Raw genomic sequence first — 19,253 nt, forward strand, 5'->3', positions numbered from 1 at the left:
AGCTGTTTAGCCACATGTTTAGCTGCTCTATCTTCCTATTTCTAGCCTCACTGGCACGTGGCACAGGGAATAATCCTGAGATTACAACCCTAGAGGTCCTGTCTTTTAACTTTCTGCCTAGCTCCCTGAACTCCTGCTGCAGAACCTCATGCCCCTTCCTGCCTATGTCGTTAGTACCAATATGCACAACAACCTCTGCCTGTTCGCCCCCCCCCACCCCCCTTCAGGAAGGCCGCTACCCGTTCGGAGACATCCTGGACCCTGGCACCAGGGAGGCAACGTACCATCCTGGAGTCTCTTTCAAGTCCACAGAAGCACCTATCTGTGCCCCTGACTATAGAGTCCCCTATGACTATTGCTCTTCTGCACTTTGACCCTCCCTGCTGAACATCAGAGCCAGCCGTGGTGCCACTGCTCTGGCTGCTGCTGTTTTCCCCTGATAGGCTATTCCCCCCCAACAGTATGCAAAGCGGTATACCTATTCGAGAGGGAGACAACCACAGAGGATTCCTGCACTGACTGCCTGCCCCTTATGGTGCGTCTCTCTGCTTGAACCTTGGGTGTGACCACATCTCTATAACTTGTATCTATGAGGCTTTCCGCCACCTGCATGCTGCCAAGTGCATCCAACTCCTGCTCCAACTGAACCAGATAGGCGCGTCTGTGAGGAGTTGCCATTGGTTACACTTGCTGCAGATGTAGTCGGCCGGAACGCTGGAAGCGTCGCAGATCTGCCACATCTCACAGTTGGAGCACTGCACCCCTCTGAGTGACATTTAAGCACTAATTAATAATTTTAAAATAAACACTTGAATTATTGGTAGATTGAGTTACAATTAACTATATGGCCCTGACGCTCGATGATTTTTACTGTAAAATTAAATGCTAAATACTGATCACTGCCCTCGAGTTTAGTTACTCCAATATCTATTTAATCAATTAGATTTTTTTGGCGATTTTTTTTTTTTCTTTTTTTTCTTTTTTTTTCTTCTTTTTTTTCTCCAAATTTAACAGATTCCCAACCAGCCAATCGGGTTACAGCTTTACTGTGATGTCACTTACAGCCCCCCCCCCAAACAAACACACACACACACACACAGTTTGAAAAGGTAATAAAAATAAAAATCACTTACCTTCCCAGGGTGCTCACTGGTTCTCTCCCTGTAGATTAACAGTTACAAAGCAGAAGAAAGAGAACAAAACAGTAGAGAAAAGGCACCTTCTCCCACTCTGCACCGAATTACCTCACTGCACCAAATTACCAAGTTCCCGATTCTCACTCAGGCTGTGTCTCACTCACTCAGGCTGTGTCTCCTTCACCTGCGCAAAGCTTACTGAGTGCACTTTCTGTCTGTCTTTTATACAGAACTCAGCTAACCAGGGTGACTCTCACTACTTAAGCTTCAAACAGAAGAATACAATGTACACCTTTGTGCCACTAAGCAGGCTTCAGGTGACTGACAGATAACTGCCTCTCAGCAATTGCGGTGGGGGCAGCTTCAGCCAATCAGACACTAAGCTACACACTGCACTTTTAACTGAAAACAGCAAAATTAGATTCACCACTTACCTTTCCTGATTACCTCACTGCACCAGATTACCAAGTTCCAATTCCCACACAGGATGTGTCTCCTTCACCTGCGCAAAGCTTCAGAGAGTGAGCAGTCTTTCAGTTTCAATCCCTCTGCAGTCAGACTTGGTACTGGGAGCTGTGCATTAATCCAGTGACATGGTGTGTCTGCAGTGTGTGGGATCAAACTGTTCCCATGTAGAACATAGAACATTACAGGGCAGTACAGACCCTTCGGCCCACGATGTTGCGCCGTCCTCTGAAACCCCCCTAAAGTACCTCTACACTATTCCCTTATCGTCCATATGCCTATCCAATGACCATTTGAATGCGTTTAGTGTTGGCGAGTCCACTACTGTTGCAGGCAGGGCATTCCACGCCCTTACTACTCTCTGAGTAAAGAACCTACCTCTGACATCTGTCCTATATCTATCTCCCCTCAATTTAAAGCTATGTCCCCTCGTGCTGGACATCACCATCCGAGGAAAAAGGCTCTCACTGTCCACCCTATCTAATCCTCTGATCATCTTGTATGCCTCAATTAAGTCACCTCTTAACCTTCTTCTCTCTAACGAAAACAGCCTCAAGTCCTTCAGCCTTTCCTAATATGATCTTCCCTCCATACCAGGCAACATTCTTGTAAATCTCCTCTGCACCCTTTCCAATGCTTCCACATCCTTCCTATAATGTGGTGACCAGACTGCACACACTACTCCAAATGCGGCCGCACCAGAGTTTTGTACAACTGCAACATGACCTCATGGCTCCGAAATTCAATTCCTCTACCAATAAAAGCTAACGCACCGTATGCCTTCTTAACAACCCTCTCAACCTGGGTGGCAACTTTCAGGGATCTATGGACATGGACAATGAATGTCCCACCCTTTATTTTGGAAGAGTAAAACTGATGGAGAACAATTGTCATTCGGTAGGAGCAATCTGAAGCTTCAACTCGCTGATACCCTGGTTTAGGATATCTGGTGTGTCATTTCCGTAGCCTAATTGGTCAGCGTGCTTGGCTGTTAGTGCAGAGGATGGTGGTTCGAGATCACAGTTTCAGGCTATCATTTGATTGCAAGAAAATACCCCCAAAACTTTCAGGTCCACTGTTCATAGAATTATAGAATTTACAGTGCAGAAGGAGGCCATTCGGCCCATCGAGTCTGCACCGGCTCTTTGAAAGAGCACCCTACCCAAGCTCACACCTCCACCTTATCCCCACAACCCAGTAACCCTACCCAACGCTATGGGTAATTTTGGACCCTAAGGGCAATTTATCATGGTCAATCCACCTAACGTGCACATCTTTGGACTGTGGGAGGAAACCGGAGCACCCGGAGGAAACCCTCCACACATGGGGAGAACGTGCAGACACAGACAATGACCCAAGCCCGGAATCGAACCTGGGACCCTGGAGCTGTGAAGGAATTGTGCTAACCACCATGCTGCCGTGCTGCCCACTGTTATGCAGTAGTTTCCCACATGGGTAACCGCTTTTTACAAAATCAATTGCAAACCCATAAAAGAATGAAACCTACCATGTATCTACATCTAACTCATTAGACACCTCAGCAGCCTCAATGTACCCGAACAGGCGCCGGAATGTGGCGACTGGGGGCTTCTCACAGTAACTTCATGGCAGTGTTAATGTCAGCCTACTTGTGACACTAATAAAGATTATTATATTGTGCCTTCAAAACTCTCTCTCTCTCTCTCTCTCTCTCTCTCTCTCTCTCTCTCTCTCTCTCTCTCAAATGGTACATCAACTAACAGTGATTGGTTACAGTGCTGGACAAGGGGCCAAACAAAGCAAATACATGAGCAAGAGCAGCATAGGGCGTTGTGAATAGTGTTCTTACAGGGAACAGATCAGTCCAAGGGGGAGTCGTTGAGTCTTGTAGCTGTGGGGAAGAAGCTGTTCCTATGTCTGGATGTGCGGGTCTTCAGACTTCTGTACCTTCTGCCTGTTGGAAGGGTCTGGAGGAAGGCAATGCCTGGGTGGGAGGGGTCTCTGATGCTGGCTGCCTTCCTGAGGCAGCGGGAGGTGTAGACAGAATCAATGTGAGGGTGGCAAGCTTGTGTGATGGGTTGGGCTGAGTTCACCACACTCTGCAATTTCTTGCGATCTTGTACTGAGCAGTTGCCATACCAGGCTGTGATGCAGCCGGATAGGATGCTCTCTATCGCACATCTGTAGTAGTTTGTGAGAGTCGATGCAGACATGCCAAATTTCTTTAGCTTCCATAGGAAGTAGAGACGTTGTTGGGATTTCTTGACTGTTGCATCAACGTGAATGGCCCAGGACAGACTGTTGGTGATGGTGACCCCCTGGAACTTAAAGCTATCGACCATCTCCCCTTCGGAGCCATTGATGCAGACGGGAGTGTGTGTCGTGATACGCTTCCTGAAGTCGATGATCAGTTCCTTGGTCTTTCTGACATTTAGAGAGAAATGGTTTTTGGTACACCATGCCACCAAGTGATTTATCTCCTTCCTGTAGTCTGATTCGTCGTCATTGTACATCTGTTAAAGCTGTGATTGAAAGGTTAACAGCTAGACAGATTGTGAGAGTGGCTGGGTCTGTTTTCTGTGCGTTTCTAGTTTTATTTTAGAGTTCTGCTCTGGGTTCTGAGGAAAGGACTTCTGTTTCAGACTGACTTCTGAAAGCTTCTCTCCCAAGGACTTTGTGATTAAGCCTGTAAGCCACTGAGTATTAACTCTATTAATAAGTGGCATTTGACCTGCATGTGGATTGAGATTTTAGAAGTAGATGGGAAAGTAAGCTCAAAGACCATTATTTTTTTTAAAGAACTGTTTAACTGTTAATTGACTAGCTGTTTTTTCTTGGATGTTAATGGGGTTAATATTGTGTTAATAATAACGTTTGTTTTAATACAAAATATCCCTATTTTCAGTGGAATCACTGCTGGGGGTGAAGTATCCCTTCCTCACAGTTTATAAATTGAAAAATTATTGCAGTTTGTCGTCCAGTATCCTAATTTCTGTGTGAGAGAGATATCTCCTAGTTTATAATCTTTATTATTGTCACAAGTAGGCTTACATTAACATTGCAATGAAGTTACTGTGAAAAGCCCCTAGTCGCTACACCCCAGCGCCCGTTCGGGTACACAGAGGGAGAATTCAGAATGTCCAATTCACCGAACAGCATGTCTTTCGGGACTTGTGGGAGGAAACTGGAGCAGACGCAGGAAACGGGGAAAACGTGTAAACTCTGCGAAGATAGTGACCCAAGCTGGGAATCAAACCTGGGACCCTGGGGCTGTGAAGCAACTGTGCTAACCACTGTGCTACCATGCCACCTGTTCCCCCTTCTCTTTTCAATTGATAATCCTCTGTCTGCGCCTCCTAGCTACATAGAACATAGAACAGCACAGAACAGGCCCTTCGGCCCTCGATGTTGTGCCGAGCAATGATCACCCTACTCAAACCCACGTATCCACCCTATACCCGTAACCCAACAACCCCCCCCCTAACCTTACTTTTTAGGACACTAAGGGCAATTTAGCATGGCCAATCCACCTAACCCGCACATCTTTGGACTGTGGGAGGAAACCGGAGCACCCGGAGGAAACCCACGCAGACACGGGGAGGACGTGCAGACTCCACACAGACAGTGACCCAGCCGGGAATCGAACCTGGGACCCTGGAGCTGTGAAGCATTTATGTTTTTTTTAAAAATAATTTTATTGAAGAGATTTTTTTACATGAGAATATTTACCCCCCCTAACCATAGACTATTACACAATATTCCCTCTTAACAGATATCCCCCCCCCCCGCCCAACCCCCCGCGCGCGCTGTCCCTCCCCCCCCCAAAAAACAAACAAAGCAACAATTAACATCAAACATGAACTGCGAACAAATTTGTCCGCATTACAACCTTAAATAACCCACAACCCCCGTTGTCGCGCCCCCCCCCCCCCCCCCCCCCCCCCCGGTTGCTGCTGCTGCGACCTCTGCACCCTATCTTTGAGCCAAAAAGTCGAGGAAGGGCTGCCACCGCCTGAAGAACCCTTGTACCGACCCTCTCAGGGCGAATTTGACCCTTTCCAACTGAATAAAGCTTGCCATGTCATTAATCCAAGTTTCCACGCTTGGAGGCCTCGCGTCCTTCCACTGTAACAGTATCCTTCTTCGCGCAACTAGGGACGCAAAGGCCAGTATTCCGGCCTCTCTCGCCTCCTGTACCCCCGGCTCCACCCCAACCCCAAAGATCGCTAGCCCCCATCCTGGTTTGACCCTGGATCCCACCACCCTCGACACCGTCCTTGCCACCCCCTTCCAGAACTCCTCCAGTGCCGGACATGCCCAAAACATATGGACATGGTTCGCTGGACTTCCCGAACACCTGACACATCTGTCCTCACCCCCAAAGAACCGACTCATCCTTGTCCCCGTCATATGGGCTCTATGTAGCACCTTAAATTGAATGAGGCTAAGCCTCGCACACGAGGAGGAAGAATTAACCCTCTCCAGGGCATCAGCCCATGTCCCATCCTCTATCTGCTCTCCCAGCTCCCCCTCCCACTTGTCTTTCAGCTCCCCTACTGATGCCTCCTCAGCCTCCTGCATTACTTTGTATATGTCCGATATCCTCCCCCCTCCGACCCAGACCCCCGATAGCACCCTATCGCTCGCCCCCCTGCTGGGGAGCAAGGGGAACCCTTCCACCTGGCGGCTAGCAAATGCCTTCACCTGCAAATGTCGAAACACGTTTCCCGGGGGGAGCCCGAATTTCTCCTCCAGCTCTCTCAGGCTCGCAAACCTCCCATCTACAAACAGATCCTTCAGCTGCCTGATGCCCACCCTGTGCCAGCTCTGAAATCCCCCGTCCATGTTCCCCGGGATGAATCTATGGTTCCCTCTTAACGGTGCCTCCATCAGACCTCCCACTTCCCCCCTGTGTCGCCTCCACTGCCCCCAGATCTTGAGGGTGGCCGCCACCACCGGGCTCGTGGTGTACCTCGTGGGGGGGAGCGGCCATGATGCCGTTACTAGGGCCCCCAGGCTTATGTTGCCACAGGACGCCCTCTCCATTCGTTTCCAAGCTGCCCCCTCCCCTTCCATCATCCACTTGCGCACCATCGACACATTAGCCGCCCAGTAATACCCCGAAAGGTTGGGTAATGCCAGCCCCCCACTCTCCCTACTCCGCTCCAAGAAGACCCTCCTCACCCTTGGGGTGCCATGCGCCCACACGTAGCTCATGATGCTGCTCGTCACCTTTTTGAAAAAGGCCCTAGGGAGGAAGATGGGCAAGCACTGAAATAAAAACAAAAACCTTGGGAGGACCGTCATTTTAACGGACTGCACTCTACCCGCCAGCGACAGCGGCACCATGTCCCACCTTTTAAATTCCTCCTCCATCTGTTCCACCAGCCTAGTGAAGTTCAACTTGTGGAGAGTCCCCCAGTTCCTAGCCACCTGCACCCCTAAATATCTAAAACTCTTTCCTGCTCTCTTCAACGGGAGTCTCCCGATTCCCTCTTCCTGGTCCCCTGGGTGTATCACAAATACCTCACTCTTACCCAAGTTAAGCTTGTACCCCGAAAAGTCCCCGAATTCTGCTAGCAGTTCCATCACCTCCGGCATTCCCCCTACTGGGTCTGCCACATATAGCAGCAGGTCGTCCGCGTATAGCGATACCCGGTGCTCCTCCCCGCCCCTTGTCAGCCCTCTCCACCCCCCTGAGCCCCTCAGTGCCATCGCCAACGGTTCAATTGCCAGTGCGAAGAGCAGGGGGGACAAGGGGCACCCCTGTCTGGTCCCCCGGTGGAGCCCAAAATACTCCGATCTCCTACCATTCGTCACTACACTTGCCGTCGGGGCCGAATAGAGCAGCTTCACCCATTTAATAAATCCCTCCCCAAATCCAAACCGTTCCAGCGTCTCCCACAGGTACTTCCACTCCACCCTATCAAATGCTTTCTCCGCGTCCAATGCCACCACTATCTCCGCCTCCCCCTCCACTGCCGGCATCATGATGACGTTTAGCAGTCTTCGCACGTTCGTATTAAGCTGCCGCCCTTTCACAAAACCCGTCTGGTCCTCGTGTATCACCCCTGGCACACAATCCTCTATCCTGGTAGCCAGGATCTTTGCCAGCAGCTTGGCGTCCACATTCAGGAGCGAGATAGGCCTATATGACCCACACTGCACGGGGTCCTTGTCCCGCTTCAAGATCAGAGAGATCAGTGCCTGCGACATTGTCGGGGGCAGAGCCCCCCCCTCCCATGCCTCGTTGAAGGCTCGCACCAGCACGGGGCCCACCAGATCCGCATATTTTTTGTAAAATTCCACCGGGAACCCGTCTGGCCCCGGCGCCTTCCCCGACTGCATATGCCCAATCCCCTTGACTAGCTCCTCTAACCCTATCTGCGCCCCCAGCCCCTCTACCAGCTCCTCTTGGACCTTGGGGAACCTCAGTTTGTTCAAGAAGCCCTCCATCCCCCCTCCCCTCGTCGGCGGCTCTGACCGATACAGCTCCTCATAGAAGTCTCTGAAAACCCCATTTACTTCTGGCCCCTTCTGCACTATGTTCCCACCCCTCTCCCTCACTCCCCCAATTTCTCTAGCCGCATCTCGCTTGCGGAGCTGATGCGCCAGCATCCTACTCGCCTTCTCCCCATACTCATAAATCGCGCCCTGTGCCCTTCTCCACTGTGTCTCCGCCTTTCTGGTGGTCAACAGGTCAAACTTAGCCTGCAAACTATGCCGTTCCCCCAGCAGCCCCTCCTCTGGTGCCTCCGCATATTTCCTATCCACGTCCAGAAGCTCCCCCACCAGCCTCTCCCTCTCCTGTCTCTCCCTCCTTTCCCTATGTGCCCGTATGGAGATCAGCTCCCCCCGGATCACCGCCTTCAGGGCCTCCCATACCATCCCCACCTGCACCTCCCCCGTGTCATTAATGTCCAGATATCTCTCAATGCTCTTCCGGACCCTCTTACACACCTCCTCATCCGCCAGCAACCCCACATCCAGACGCCACAGCGGACGCTGGTCTCGCACCTCTCCCATTTCCAAATTTACCCAGTGTGGCGCGTGGTCTGAGACCGCTATGGCCGAGTACTCCACTTCCCGTACTTTCGGGATCAGTCCCCTGCTTAATACAAAAAAGTCAATTCTAGAATAGACTCTGTGGACATGGGAGAAATAGGAATACTCCCTCGCCCTCGGCCTCCCAAACCTCCAGGGGTCCACCCCTCCCATCTGCTCCATAAACCCCTTTAACACTTCTGCCGCTGCCGGCCTCCTACTCATCCTTGAACTCGATCTGTCCAACACGGGGTCCAGCACTGTGTTGAAGTCCCCCCCCCCATGATCAGGCCCCCTGCCTCCAGGTCCGGAATGAGGCCCAGTAGGCGCCTCATGAAGCCAGCGTCGTCCCAGTTCGGGGCATACACGTTAACCATCACCACTTTCTCCCCCTGCAGCCTACCCTTCACCATGACATATCTACCCTCTTTATCCGCCACCACCTCCGCCGCCACGAACGACACCCTCTTCCCTACCAGGATCGCCACCCCTCGGTTCTTTACGTCCAGTCCTGAGTGGAACACTTGCCCCACCCACCCCCTTCTCAGGCGGACCTGGTCCGCCACCTTCAAATGGGTCTCTTGTAGCATTGCTACATCCGCCTTCAGCCCCTTCAAATGCGAGATTACTCTCGTTCTCTTGACCGGCCCATTCAGCCCCCTCACATTCCAAGTTATCAGCCGGGTCGAAGGGCAGCCCGCCCCTTTCCCCCGCCGACTAGCCATATCCTGTCCCCTGCTCGCCCCGAGTCAGCCCTCCCTTTCTGACCCGCTCCCCATGGCGATGGCGCCCCCTCCCCCACCCCTCCAGTCCTCAACTTCTCCTCCCTGGCCTTTTCAGCAGCAACCCGGTAGCCCCCCCCTTCCCCCCCCCCCCCCCCCCCCCCTCCCCTCCCCCCCCCAGGCTAGGACCCTTCCTAGCCGCGACGCACCCTCCATAGTACTTCCGTGAGTCAGCTGATTTACGCTGACCCGGCTGCCCCTGCCACACTCCGGCTCCTCCCGGCATGGGGGGACGTCCCCCCCCTTACCACCCCTCCTTGACCCCGCTCCAGCGCGGGAAAGGGAGCCCTTGCTGACCACGCCCCTTATTCCCACCCCCCTCCCTCCTCTGCCCCGTGCGCGGGAAACCAGAGGAAAGCCCGCGCTTTCGCCCTGTCCCTCCCCGCCCCTCCATCTTCAGTTCCACCCCCGTCCCCGATCTCCCCCCGATAAATACAAAACAACCAAAAACCCCACAAGAAACACATACCCCCGGCACTCCCCCCCCCCCCCCCCCCCCCCCACCCCGCCCTCCCACCATAACATTATAAATAACAGGAAAAAGAGAGAAAAAACTGGTATAGAGAACAAAAAGGGTCCAAAAATACGGCCAAGTGAAAATCCAGCCAACAGAAAGCCACGTGTCCAGCTTAAAGTACCAGAGCGGCAACGACCGCCAAGTATCCCCTGGTTCTAGTTCGAGTCCAGCCTTTCTTCCTGGACAAAGGCCCACGCCTCCTCCGGGGACTCGAAATAGTGGTGCTGGTCCTTGTAGGTCACCCACAAGCGCGCTGGCTGCAGCATCCCGAATCTAATTCTCTTGGCATGCAGCACCGCCTTCGTCCGGTTGAACCGGGCCCGCCGCTTTGCCACCTCCGCACTCCAGTCCTGAAAGATCCTCACCATCGAGTTCTCCCATTTGCTGCTCCTCTCTCTCTTGGCCCACCTCAGCACCCTCTCCCGGTCACTGAATTGCTGGAACCGAACCAGCACCGCCCTCGGGGGTTCGTTTGCTCTCGGCTTCCTGGCCATTACTCTGTAGGCCTCCTCCAATTCCAGGGGCGAAGGGACGGCCCCTGCCCCCATCAGTGAGCCCAGCATTTCTGCCACATACCTCTGAAGGTCCGACCCCTCCAGCCCTTCTGCCAGGCCCAGGATCCTCAGGTTTTTCCGCCTCATGCGGGTATCCATCTCCTCCAATCGGTTTTGCCATCTCAGGTGGAGTGCCTCGTGCACCTCCACCTTTCCCACGAGGACCGTGGCCTCCTCCTCCCTCACAGTCATCTCCTGCTGCAGCTCCCGAATTGACGCCTCTTGGGTCGCCTGCGCCCCCATCAGCCTGGTGGTCGTCGCGTTCATCGACTCCAGCAGCTCCACTTTCAGCTCCGTGAAGAAGCGCAGGAGAGCGGCCTGCTGCTCCGCCGCCCATGTCCTCCAGTCCTCGGGTGCGCCGCCGGCCGCCATTTTGGATTTCTTCCCCCGCTTTTTTCGGGGAGCTGCTGCCGCTTTTTTTCCTGCCCCACTTCGGGTGACGACCATAAATTGGACGGGGTTCTCCTCTGGGAACCTTCCCCCACCGGGAATTGCCGTTCCAGCGCCGTTAGGGGCCCTCCAATCGGCCCGAAAACACCTTCCTAACAGGAGGAGCCAAACGTGCGACTTAGCTGGTCATAGCCGCAACCGGAAGTCGTGAAGCATTTATGTTAACCACCATGCTACCGTGCTGCCTATATGCTATATGCTGCCTATATATGCTGTACTTTGTATTGCTGATGTTCTACCACCTGAATCAAACTGCACCAGGTTTCCTGTGATGCCATATAATTCCACTACTTTCTTTCTGAAATGTTTTGCAACAAACTTTGAAGAGCTGAGGAAACGCCGTCTTTAAATGTTGCATGAAATCTGCGCAGGATGTGACGGGCAGGGTGCATGAGGCCTGAGCCAGTCGGGTGTGCATGTGTCCTTTCAGACCGGGCAGTAAGCAGAAAACGTGCATGTTTTTTTTCCTTCAGAAGCAAAAATTAAAAGATGGAGAAGACAGGGTGGCGAAAAAACAAAGAAGAAAGGCTGAAGGTGGGATGAAAGAGAAGAAGTCAAGGAAGCTGAAGGTTTCCAAGGAGTCTGGGTGAGTCAATCATGTTGAGTTGGTCGTGTGGCAGCGAGTGCCAGGATTCAGCCACTGGAAGGTTGTTACTGCGGATTCGATGAGGATATTCAGATTGTAGTGAGGCGGGAGATTGGCGGAATGCACTGCATCATCTTTTCTCATCCCTGCCTTTGCTTTAGGGCGGAGGTGAGGAGAAATTCCTTCACCCAGAGAGTGGTGATTCTGTGGAATTCACTACCACAATAAGTAGTTGAGGCCAAAACGTTGAGTAATTTCAAGAAGGAATTAGATGTAGCTCTTGAGACTCGAGGGATATGGGGGGGGGGGGAAGGCTGGATCAGGGTTATTGAACTCGATAATCAGCCATGAATGGAGCAGGCTGGAAGGGCTGAATGGCCTCCTCCTGCTTCTATTTTCTGTGTATGTTTCTAGGTGCTGTTGCTAATATGTTGGTTTTCCTCTCCCATGTTTGCAGAGCAGGTGGTTGTTTGCAATGATACATTTGTATTGGATGCTTTGGTGTTGTATTGTTGTGCTTCAGCAAGCTGTGCTGTTCCATGACTATTCCAATGCTGTCCTAGAAGGCCTCCCACTTACCCACCACCCTCCATAAACTCATCCAAAACTTTGTCCATATCCTAATCCGCACCTAGTCCATAGAATCGTAGAATCTACAGTGCAGAAGGAGACCATTCGGCCTGTCAAGTCTGCACCGGCCCTTGGAAGGAGCACCCTAGTTAAGCCCACTACCTCCACCCTATCCCAGTAACCCCAGCTAACCTTTTTTTTTGGACACTAAGGGCAAGTTAGCATGGCCAATCCTTCTAACTTGCACATCTTTAGACTGTGGAAGGAAATGGGAACACCCAGAGGAAACCCGCGGGGAGAATGTACAAACTCCGCACAGACAGTGACTCAAGCCGGGAATCGAACCTGGGACCCTGGAGCTACGAAGCAACAGTGCTAACCACTGTGCTACCATGCTGCCCATGGTCCAGTTCATCAACTCCTCCAATTCTCATTCCTCGCAGCCTCAACATTTCCTAACTTTGTAAACTCCTCCAGCCCTACAATCCTCAAATTCAAGCCTCTTGTGCATCCTTAATGTCTTTCACCCTATCCCTGGCGGCCATGTTTTCAGCTGTCTCTCGGCCCTCAGTACCGCACTTCCATAAAGCCCTTTGCTTCTTTTTCAATCTTTATAAAGTTTCTTATAACCTAATTTTTTGACCAAACCTTTTGCTCCTGTCCGGAGTGGCTCAGTGACAAAGTTTGTTGAATTTCTTATTATTCATTCACGGGATGTGAGTGTCACTGGCTGGGCCAGTATTTATTGCCCATTCCTAATTGCCCTTGAGAAGGTGGTAGTGAACTGCCTTCTTGAACCGCTGCAGTCCGTGTGGTGTAGGGATGGGCAATAAATGGTGGCCTAACCAGTGATGGCCACATCCTGTAAATGAATTTTTAAAAAAACAACCCACGGTGCTGTTAGGGAGGGAGTTCCAGGGATTTCAACCCAGCGACAGTGAAGGAACGGTGATATATTTCCAAGTCAGGATGGTGAGTGGCTTGGAGGGGAACTTCCAGGTGGTGGTGTTCCTAAGGTATCTGCTGCCCTGCCCGTGTCTTTCTATATGGGTGATGGCCGTGGGTTTATAAGGTGCTGCCTAAGGAATCTTTGGTGAGTTCCCGCAGTGCATCTTGTAAACGGGAGACACAGTAGGCTCCTGTGCAGTGTTTTGGGGCATTTTACTATGTTAAAGGTGTCCTATAAATGCAGGTTGTTGTTGTTGATTGGCATAACATGAGTTTATAAATGTGTGTTCCCTTGCTGTGAGGATCCACTCTGTCATTTGGTGCAGCTTGAGAACATTCCGAAAGGGAGGAAACATTGGAGTTAAGGTCAGTTGTGCCACTTTTTGCCATCCTCATGGTTTAAAAAAAATAATTTAAAGTACCCAATCCGGTTTTTCAAATGAAGGGATAATTTAGTGTGGCCAATCCACCTCCTGCACATCTTTTTGGGTTGTGGGGGGCGAGACCCGAGTAAGACACGGGGAGAATGTGCAAACTCCGCACAGACAGTGACCCGAGGCCGGGATTCGAACCCGGGTCCTCGGCACTGTGAGGCAGCAGTGCGAACCATCCTCTTAGCTTGGAGGGTAATGAATACAAAGAAGCCAGGATAAATTCTAGAGTGAGTGTTTAGCATGACGCATGAGCACTGCAGAATTATACAGCACAGAAAGTGGTTATTTGGACCACCATGCCCAAGAGCTAACCCCACTCAATGTTACCTTAACTTTCGTTTGGTGTGTGCAGAGTTGAACTACCTGGTCCATTTAAGAGTGCCACACGGCCATGCACGTGTATGCGGCCGTGCACTTGTGCATCTTATCTAATCCACCTACCTTGCACATCTTTGGGTTGTGGGGGTGAAACCCACGTAGACACGGGGAGAAAGTGCAAACCCCACACGGACAGTGACCCAGGACCGGGTTTCGAACCCGGGTCCTCAGCGCTGTAGTCCCAGTGCTAACCACTGTGCCACATGCCGCTGCGTTGCACTTCTCAACGATGGTGCGAACTGCTCATGCTGGGGTTTGCTTGTGAAATATTGAATTGTACAGACCAGTAACTTCCCATGTCTTCATTCCTAGCTTGTACCCGTGTTAACTCAGCTCAGACAGTGTAGGTGCTGCAAGTTAGTCTTACGCCACCTGAGCCAAGGAGAAGATTTTTATGAGACGAGATGGGTAGGTTCTGGAGGAAGTTAGGATTGGTTGAACCAGGTGCCTGTAATGCATAAAAATACTTAACTATTCTCAAAACCAAGCCACCATGTAGCTGCCGTAAGTACATTCTCTTGTGTATGTGCTGAACAGGGGAAAATTGATGTACAGAGAGATCTGGGAGTTCAGGTCCATTGTCCCCTGAAGGTGGCAACGCAGGTCAATAGAGTGGTCAAGAAGGCATACAGCATGCTTGCCTTCATCGGACGGGGTATTGAGTACAAGAGTAGGCAGGTCATGTTACAGTTGTATAGGACTTTGGTTAGGCCACATTTGGAATACTGCGTGCAGTTCTGGTCGCCACATTACCAGAAGGATGTGGATGCTTTGGAGAGGGTGCAGAGGAGGTTCACCAGGATGTTGCCTGGTATGGAGGGTGCTAGCTATGAAGAAAGGTCGAGTAGATTAGGATTGTTTTCATTGGAAAGACTGAGGTTGAGGGGGGACCTGATTGAGGTCTACAAAATTGGACAGGGTGGATAGCAACAAGCTTTTTCCAAGAGTGGGGGTGTCAGTTACAAGGAGTCACAATTTCAAGGTGAGAAGGGGAAAGTTTAAGGGAGATGTGCGTGGAAAGTATTTTACGCAGAGGGTGGTGGGTGCCTGGAATGCTTTGCCAGCGGAGGTGGTAGAGACGGGCACGATAGCATCATTTAAGATGCATCTGGACAGATATATGAACGGGTGGGGAACAGAGGGAAGTAGACTTTGGAAAATAGGCAACGGGTTTAGATAAAGGATCTGGATCGGCGCAGGCTGGGAGGGCCGAAGGGCCTGTTCCTGTGCTGTAATTTTCTTTGTTCTTAGAAAGGTCACTAAGCTGATATGTTAACTCTGTTTCCCTCTCTGCAGATGCTGCCAGACCCATCTGAGTATTTGCAGCATTTTCTGGGTTTTCTTTAAATGTTCTACGGGTTGTGTCTCAATCTAAACTTAGCACAGGTTGGCAGGAGCTAAACCTTGGGCATCCCAAAGTGGGCAGGGTTGCTATTGTATTTATTTTCTAAAACAACGCACTTTACCAGCACGAGGCATGTACCGTGCTGATGAGTGCAAGATGAAAAGACTCAACAGCATGTCTCTCTTTTCGGAGAGTATTACAAAGAGTCATTGTTAGTCAGTGGGTATGCAATAGCACCAAAAGCTTCCTTTCTTTGTTCTCAAGGTTATTTTGCACCTGTATCGGACAGCGTGGGATTTTGAACTTCACTGCTCCCCCGCTCCTCTCGTATTGGATTCAGGGCCTGGAGAGCAAGTAATAATTGAGCCTGGGCGTTCAGACATCATTCCCCATTTTAAAGTCAAAGGCACGCACCTTATTTTTAATGTTATACCTGGATAAATATTTGTAGCTGAATCACAAAATTGACAGCAATTTAGGGAGCAGAGAAGCAGGGGCATCTCTCCGCAGTACAGGCTGAAGGGCTGTGAGCTGCTACAGTGCCACCTTTAGAGGTAAGGTGTCATTGTCTTGTCAGTCTAGATGGTGTGCCAGTTGGCGGGTTTATTTGGCGGATCATTCCTGGATACACTCCGTACCCGAATGTTAATCTAATTAAACAATTACCATTCCGCAGCACGGGACTGGTAGGGGGGGTGTATGAATGGGGGATGTGGAGTGGAGGATATGATGGCATAGAATTGTTACAGTGCAGAAGAAAGCCATTCGGCCCATTGAGTCAGCACTGACCCTCCGAAAGAGCACTCCACCCAGACTCACTCCCTCGCCACATTCCCAAAACCCTACCTAACCTGCACCTATTTGGACACGAAGGGGTAATTTAACGTGGCCAATCCACTGAACCTGCACATCTTTGGACTTTTGGGAGGAAGCCGGAGCACCCGGAGGAAACCCAGGAGAGCATGCAAACTCTACACAGACCGCCACCCAAGGTCAGAAATCAATCCGGGTCCCTGGCACTGCGAGGCAGCAAATACTGTGCCACCCATAGAAGAGATGAGATGGCACAGGGAGAAGGGATGGGATGGGGACGATATGAGAGGAATGAAAGGAATTTGGTTGGCATTTGATATCTGGCTTGGGAAGCGTGAAATAGGTTGGGAATTTAAAGAAGAAATGTTGCACTAAAAATACCAATTTGAAGGGGCAGGCACAGTGGCGCACTGGTTAGCACTGGTCCCTGAGGACCTGATTCAATCCGGCCCCGAGTCACTGTCCGTGTGGAGTTTGCACATTCTCCCCGTGTCTGCGTGGCTCTCGCCCCCAGAACCCAAAAGATGTGCAGGGGGTAGGTGAATTGGCCACGCTAAATTGTCCCTTAATTGAAAACATTTTTTTAAAAATGAAGAAAAATACCAATTTGGCTGCAAATGTTTTGAATCCTTAAGCAGATATTTACATTTCATTTGCAAAGCAGAAATAAACAGGAAACACATTGTATCAGCAACCATAACTTTTTTTAAGATTAGGGACATGTGGCACTTGATCCCATTCTGCCGTCTGCGCGTGCAGTATGTACATCTTTTAAAAGACATTGCAAGTGTAAATTCTTTTCTTTGATAATTTCTTGTTAACTTAGTGCCCAATTATTTTTTCCAATTAAGGGGCAATTTAGCATGTCCAATCTCCCTAGCCTGCACATTTTTGGGTTGTGGGGGTGAAACCCACGAAGACACGGGGAGAATGTGCAAACTCCACACGGACAGTGACCCAGAGCCAGGATTTGAACCTGGGTCCTCAGCGCCGTGAGGCAGCAATGCTAACCACTGTGCCACCGTGCTGCCCCAGCATGATTTTTTATTCCTTTCCTCTTCACGCATACCTTGCTTTAACCTTTATTTATTTGTTTATTTATTTCCTTTTTTTTCAATAAAGGGGCAATTTAGTGGGCAATCCACCTGCCCTGCACATCTTTGGGTTGTGGAGGTGAGACCCACGCAAACATGGGGAGAATGTGCAAACTCCACATGAACAGTGACCCAGAGCCGGGATCGAACCCGGGTCCTCAGTGCTGTGAGGCAGCAGTGTTAACCACTGCCCCACCGTTTCACCCCTGCTTTTGCTTTTAACACATCTGTTTTAATCACTTCACCTAGTGAATTCCACATTCTAACACTTATAGTAAAGAACTTTCTCTTAAATTCCCAAAGTATTTGTTGGTGACTTTCTTATATCTACAGTTTTGGACTCCCCAAAATTGGAAAACCTTTACATCTAACCTATCACGTTGCAGCAGAATGTTGAGACTCCCGATTAGTTAACCCCTCGGGCTTCTCATTTCTTAAGAAGATAACCACTGATAGTTATATCGTGTCAGTTTTGGTATCACCGGTGTTGATGTTCCCCATTCTGCTGTCGTACCGAAAATTTGGTTTGACGTTTTTTAAAAGCTGGAACTTTAAAAAAATTCTGTGCATTCCCTTCCCACCCACCCACCTTTCCCAATCGTGAGAAATAGATTCGGGTGCCAGCCTTGTGGTCTGACAGCCTGTTGAATATTGTGAGGTAAATGTGCGGAGAAGTTCACAAATTAGGAGCTTGAGTTGTGTTTCTTGGCAATGACTAGCGATGTCGCTGTCAGAACATTGCTCATTCTGGAGCTGCTTAGCCCCACGATTTGGTCAGTACACCATGAATTCGCAATGTGCCTTCTAGTCTGATTTTATTTTTAAATAAACTGTTCTTTGGATTTGGCATGGCTGGCAACGCTGTCATCACTCATCTGAGGAAGGAGCTGCGCTCCGAAAGATAGTGATTCAAAGCAAATCTGTTGGACTTTAACCTGGTGTTGTTAGACTTCTTACTGTGCTTACCCCAGTCCAACGCCGGCATCTCCACTTCATTAGGAACATAGGCCATTCAGCCCATCAAGCTTGGCTCCGCCATTCAACATGATCATGGCTGATCAGACACTTCAGGTCCTCTTTACACCCACTATCCCCATAGGGCGGCATGGTAGCACGATGATTAGCACTGTTGCTTCACAGCGCCACGGCCTCGGGTTCGATTTCCGGCTTGGGTCACTGTCTGTGCTGAGTCTGCATATTCTCCCCGTGTCTGCGTGGGTTTCCTCCGGGTGCTCCGATTTCCTCCCACAACTCCCGAAAGACGTGCTGTTAGGTGAATTGGACATTCTGAATTCTCCCTCTGTGTACCCGAACAGACGCCGGAATGTGGCGACGAGGGGATTTTCACAGTAACTTCATTGCAGTGTTCATTTAAACCTACTTTTGACAATAACGATTATTATTGATTTTATTGTTAATCAGAAATGTTATCAATCCCTACTTTAAACATACTCACTGACTGAGCTTCCACTGCCCTCTGGGGTAGAGAATTCCAAAAGACTCTCAACCCTCTGAGTAAAGAATCCTTTTTAAAAATTGTCCAATTAAGTGGCTAAATTGCGTGGCCAATCCACCTACCCTGCACATTTAAGGGTTGTGGGGGTGAGACCCACGCAGACACGGGGAGAATGTGCAAACTCCACACGGACAGTGACCCGGGGCGGGGTTCGAACCTGGGTCCTCAGTGCCATGAGACAGCAGTGCTAACCACTACGCACATTCTCCCCGTGTCTGTGTGGGTCTCACCCTCACAACTCAAAGATGTGCAGGGTAGGTGGATTGGCCACGCTAAATTGTCCCTTAATTGCGTGGGGGTAGGGGGAAGAATTGGGTGCTCTGAATTTAGTTTTTAAAAAGTATTTTGTAGGTTTCAATGAGATCACTTCTCATTCTTAGACATTCTAAAGAATACAGGCCCAGTTTGCCTAATCACTCTTCATAAGATAGTCCCACCATCCCCGGAATAAACCCTCAGCTGCTCTGAGAAGTTGGTCAAGCAGTTCAATGTGATTAAGTGCCGGACTATTTCATGAGGCAAGTTGCTCTGGGACTGGAGACAAATGTGAACCAGAATGGGAGGTTTCTCCCGTCAAAACCTGGAGTATTGTGTTCAGTTTTGGTCTCCTTACTTGAGAAAGGACGTACTGGCGCTGGAGGG

At 50.4% G+C, this 19,253-nt stretch overlaps 1 protein-coding gene across 2 annotated transcripts in view; it reads left to right on the plus strand.

Annotated features, from left to right (window-relative positions):
• Positions 1–19,253, plus strand: part of LOC119956330 (ubinuclein-2-like) — a 108,954-nt gene that overhangs the window by 20,778 nt on the left and 68,923 nt on the right. For both annotated transcript variants that reach the window (XM_038783472.1, XM_038783471.1), the window contains exon 5: positions 11,401–11,513. In XM_038783472.1, coding sequence (XP_038639400.1) covers positions 11,401–11,513 — 113 coding nt within the window. The remainder of the gene's footprint in view (positions 1–11,400; positions 11,514–19,253) is intronic.

Source organism: Scyliorhinus canicula, chromosome 23 (assembly GCF_902713615.1).
Source record: "Scyliorhinus canicula chromosome 23, sScyCan1.1, whole genome shotgun sequence".
In the NCBI taxonomy this organism is placed as follows: Eukaryota; Metazoa; Chordata; class Chondrichthyes; order Carcharhiniformes; family Scyliorhinidae; genus Scyliorhinus; species Scyliorhinus canicula.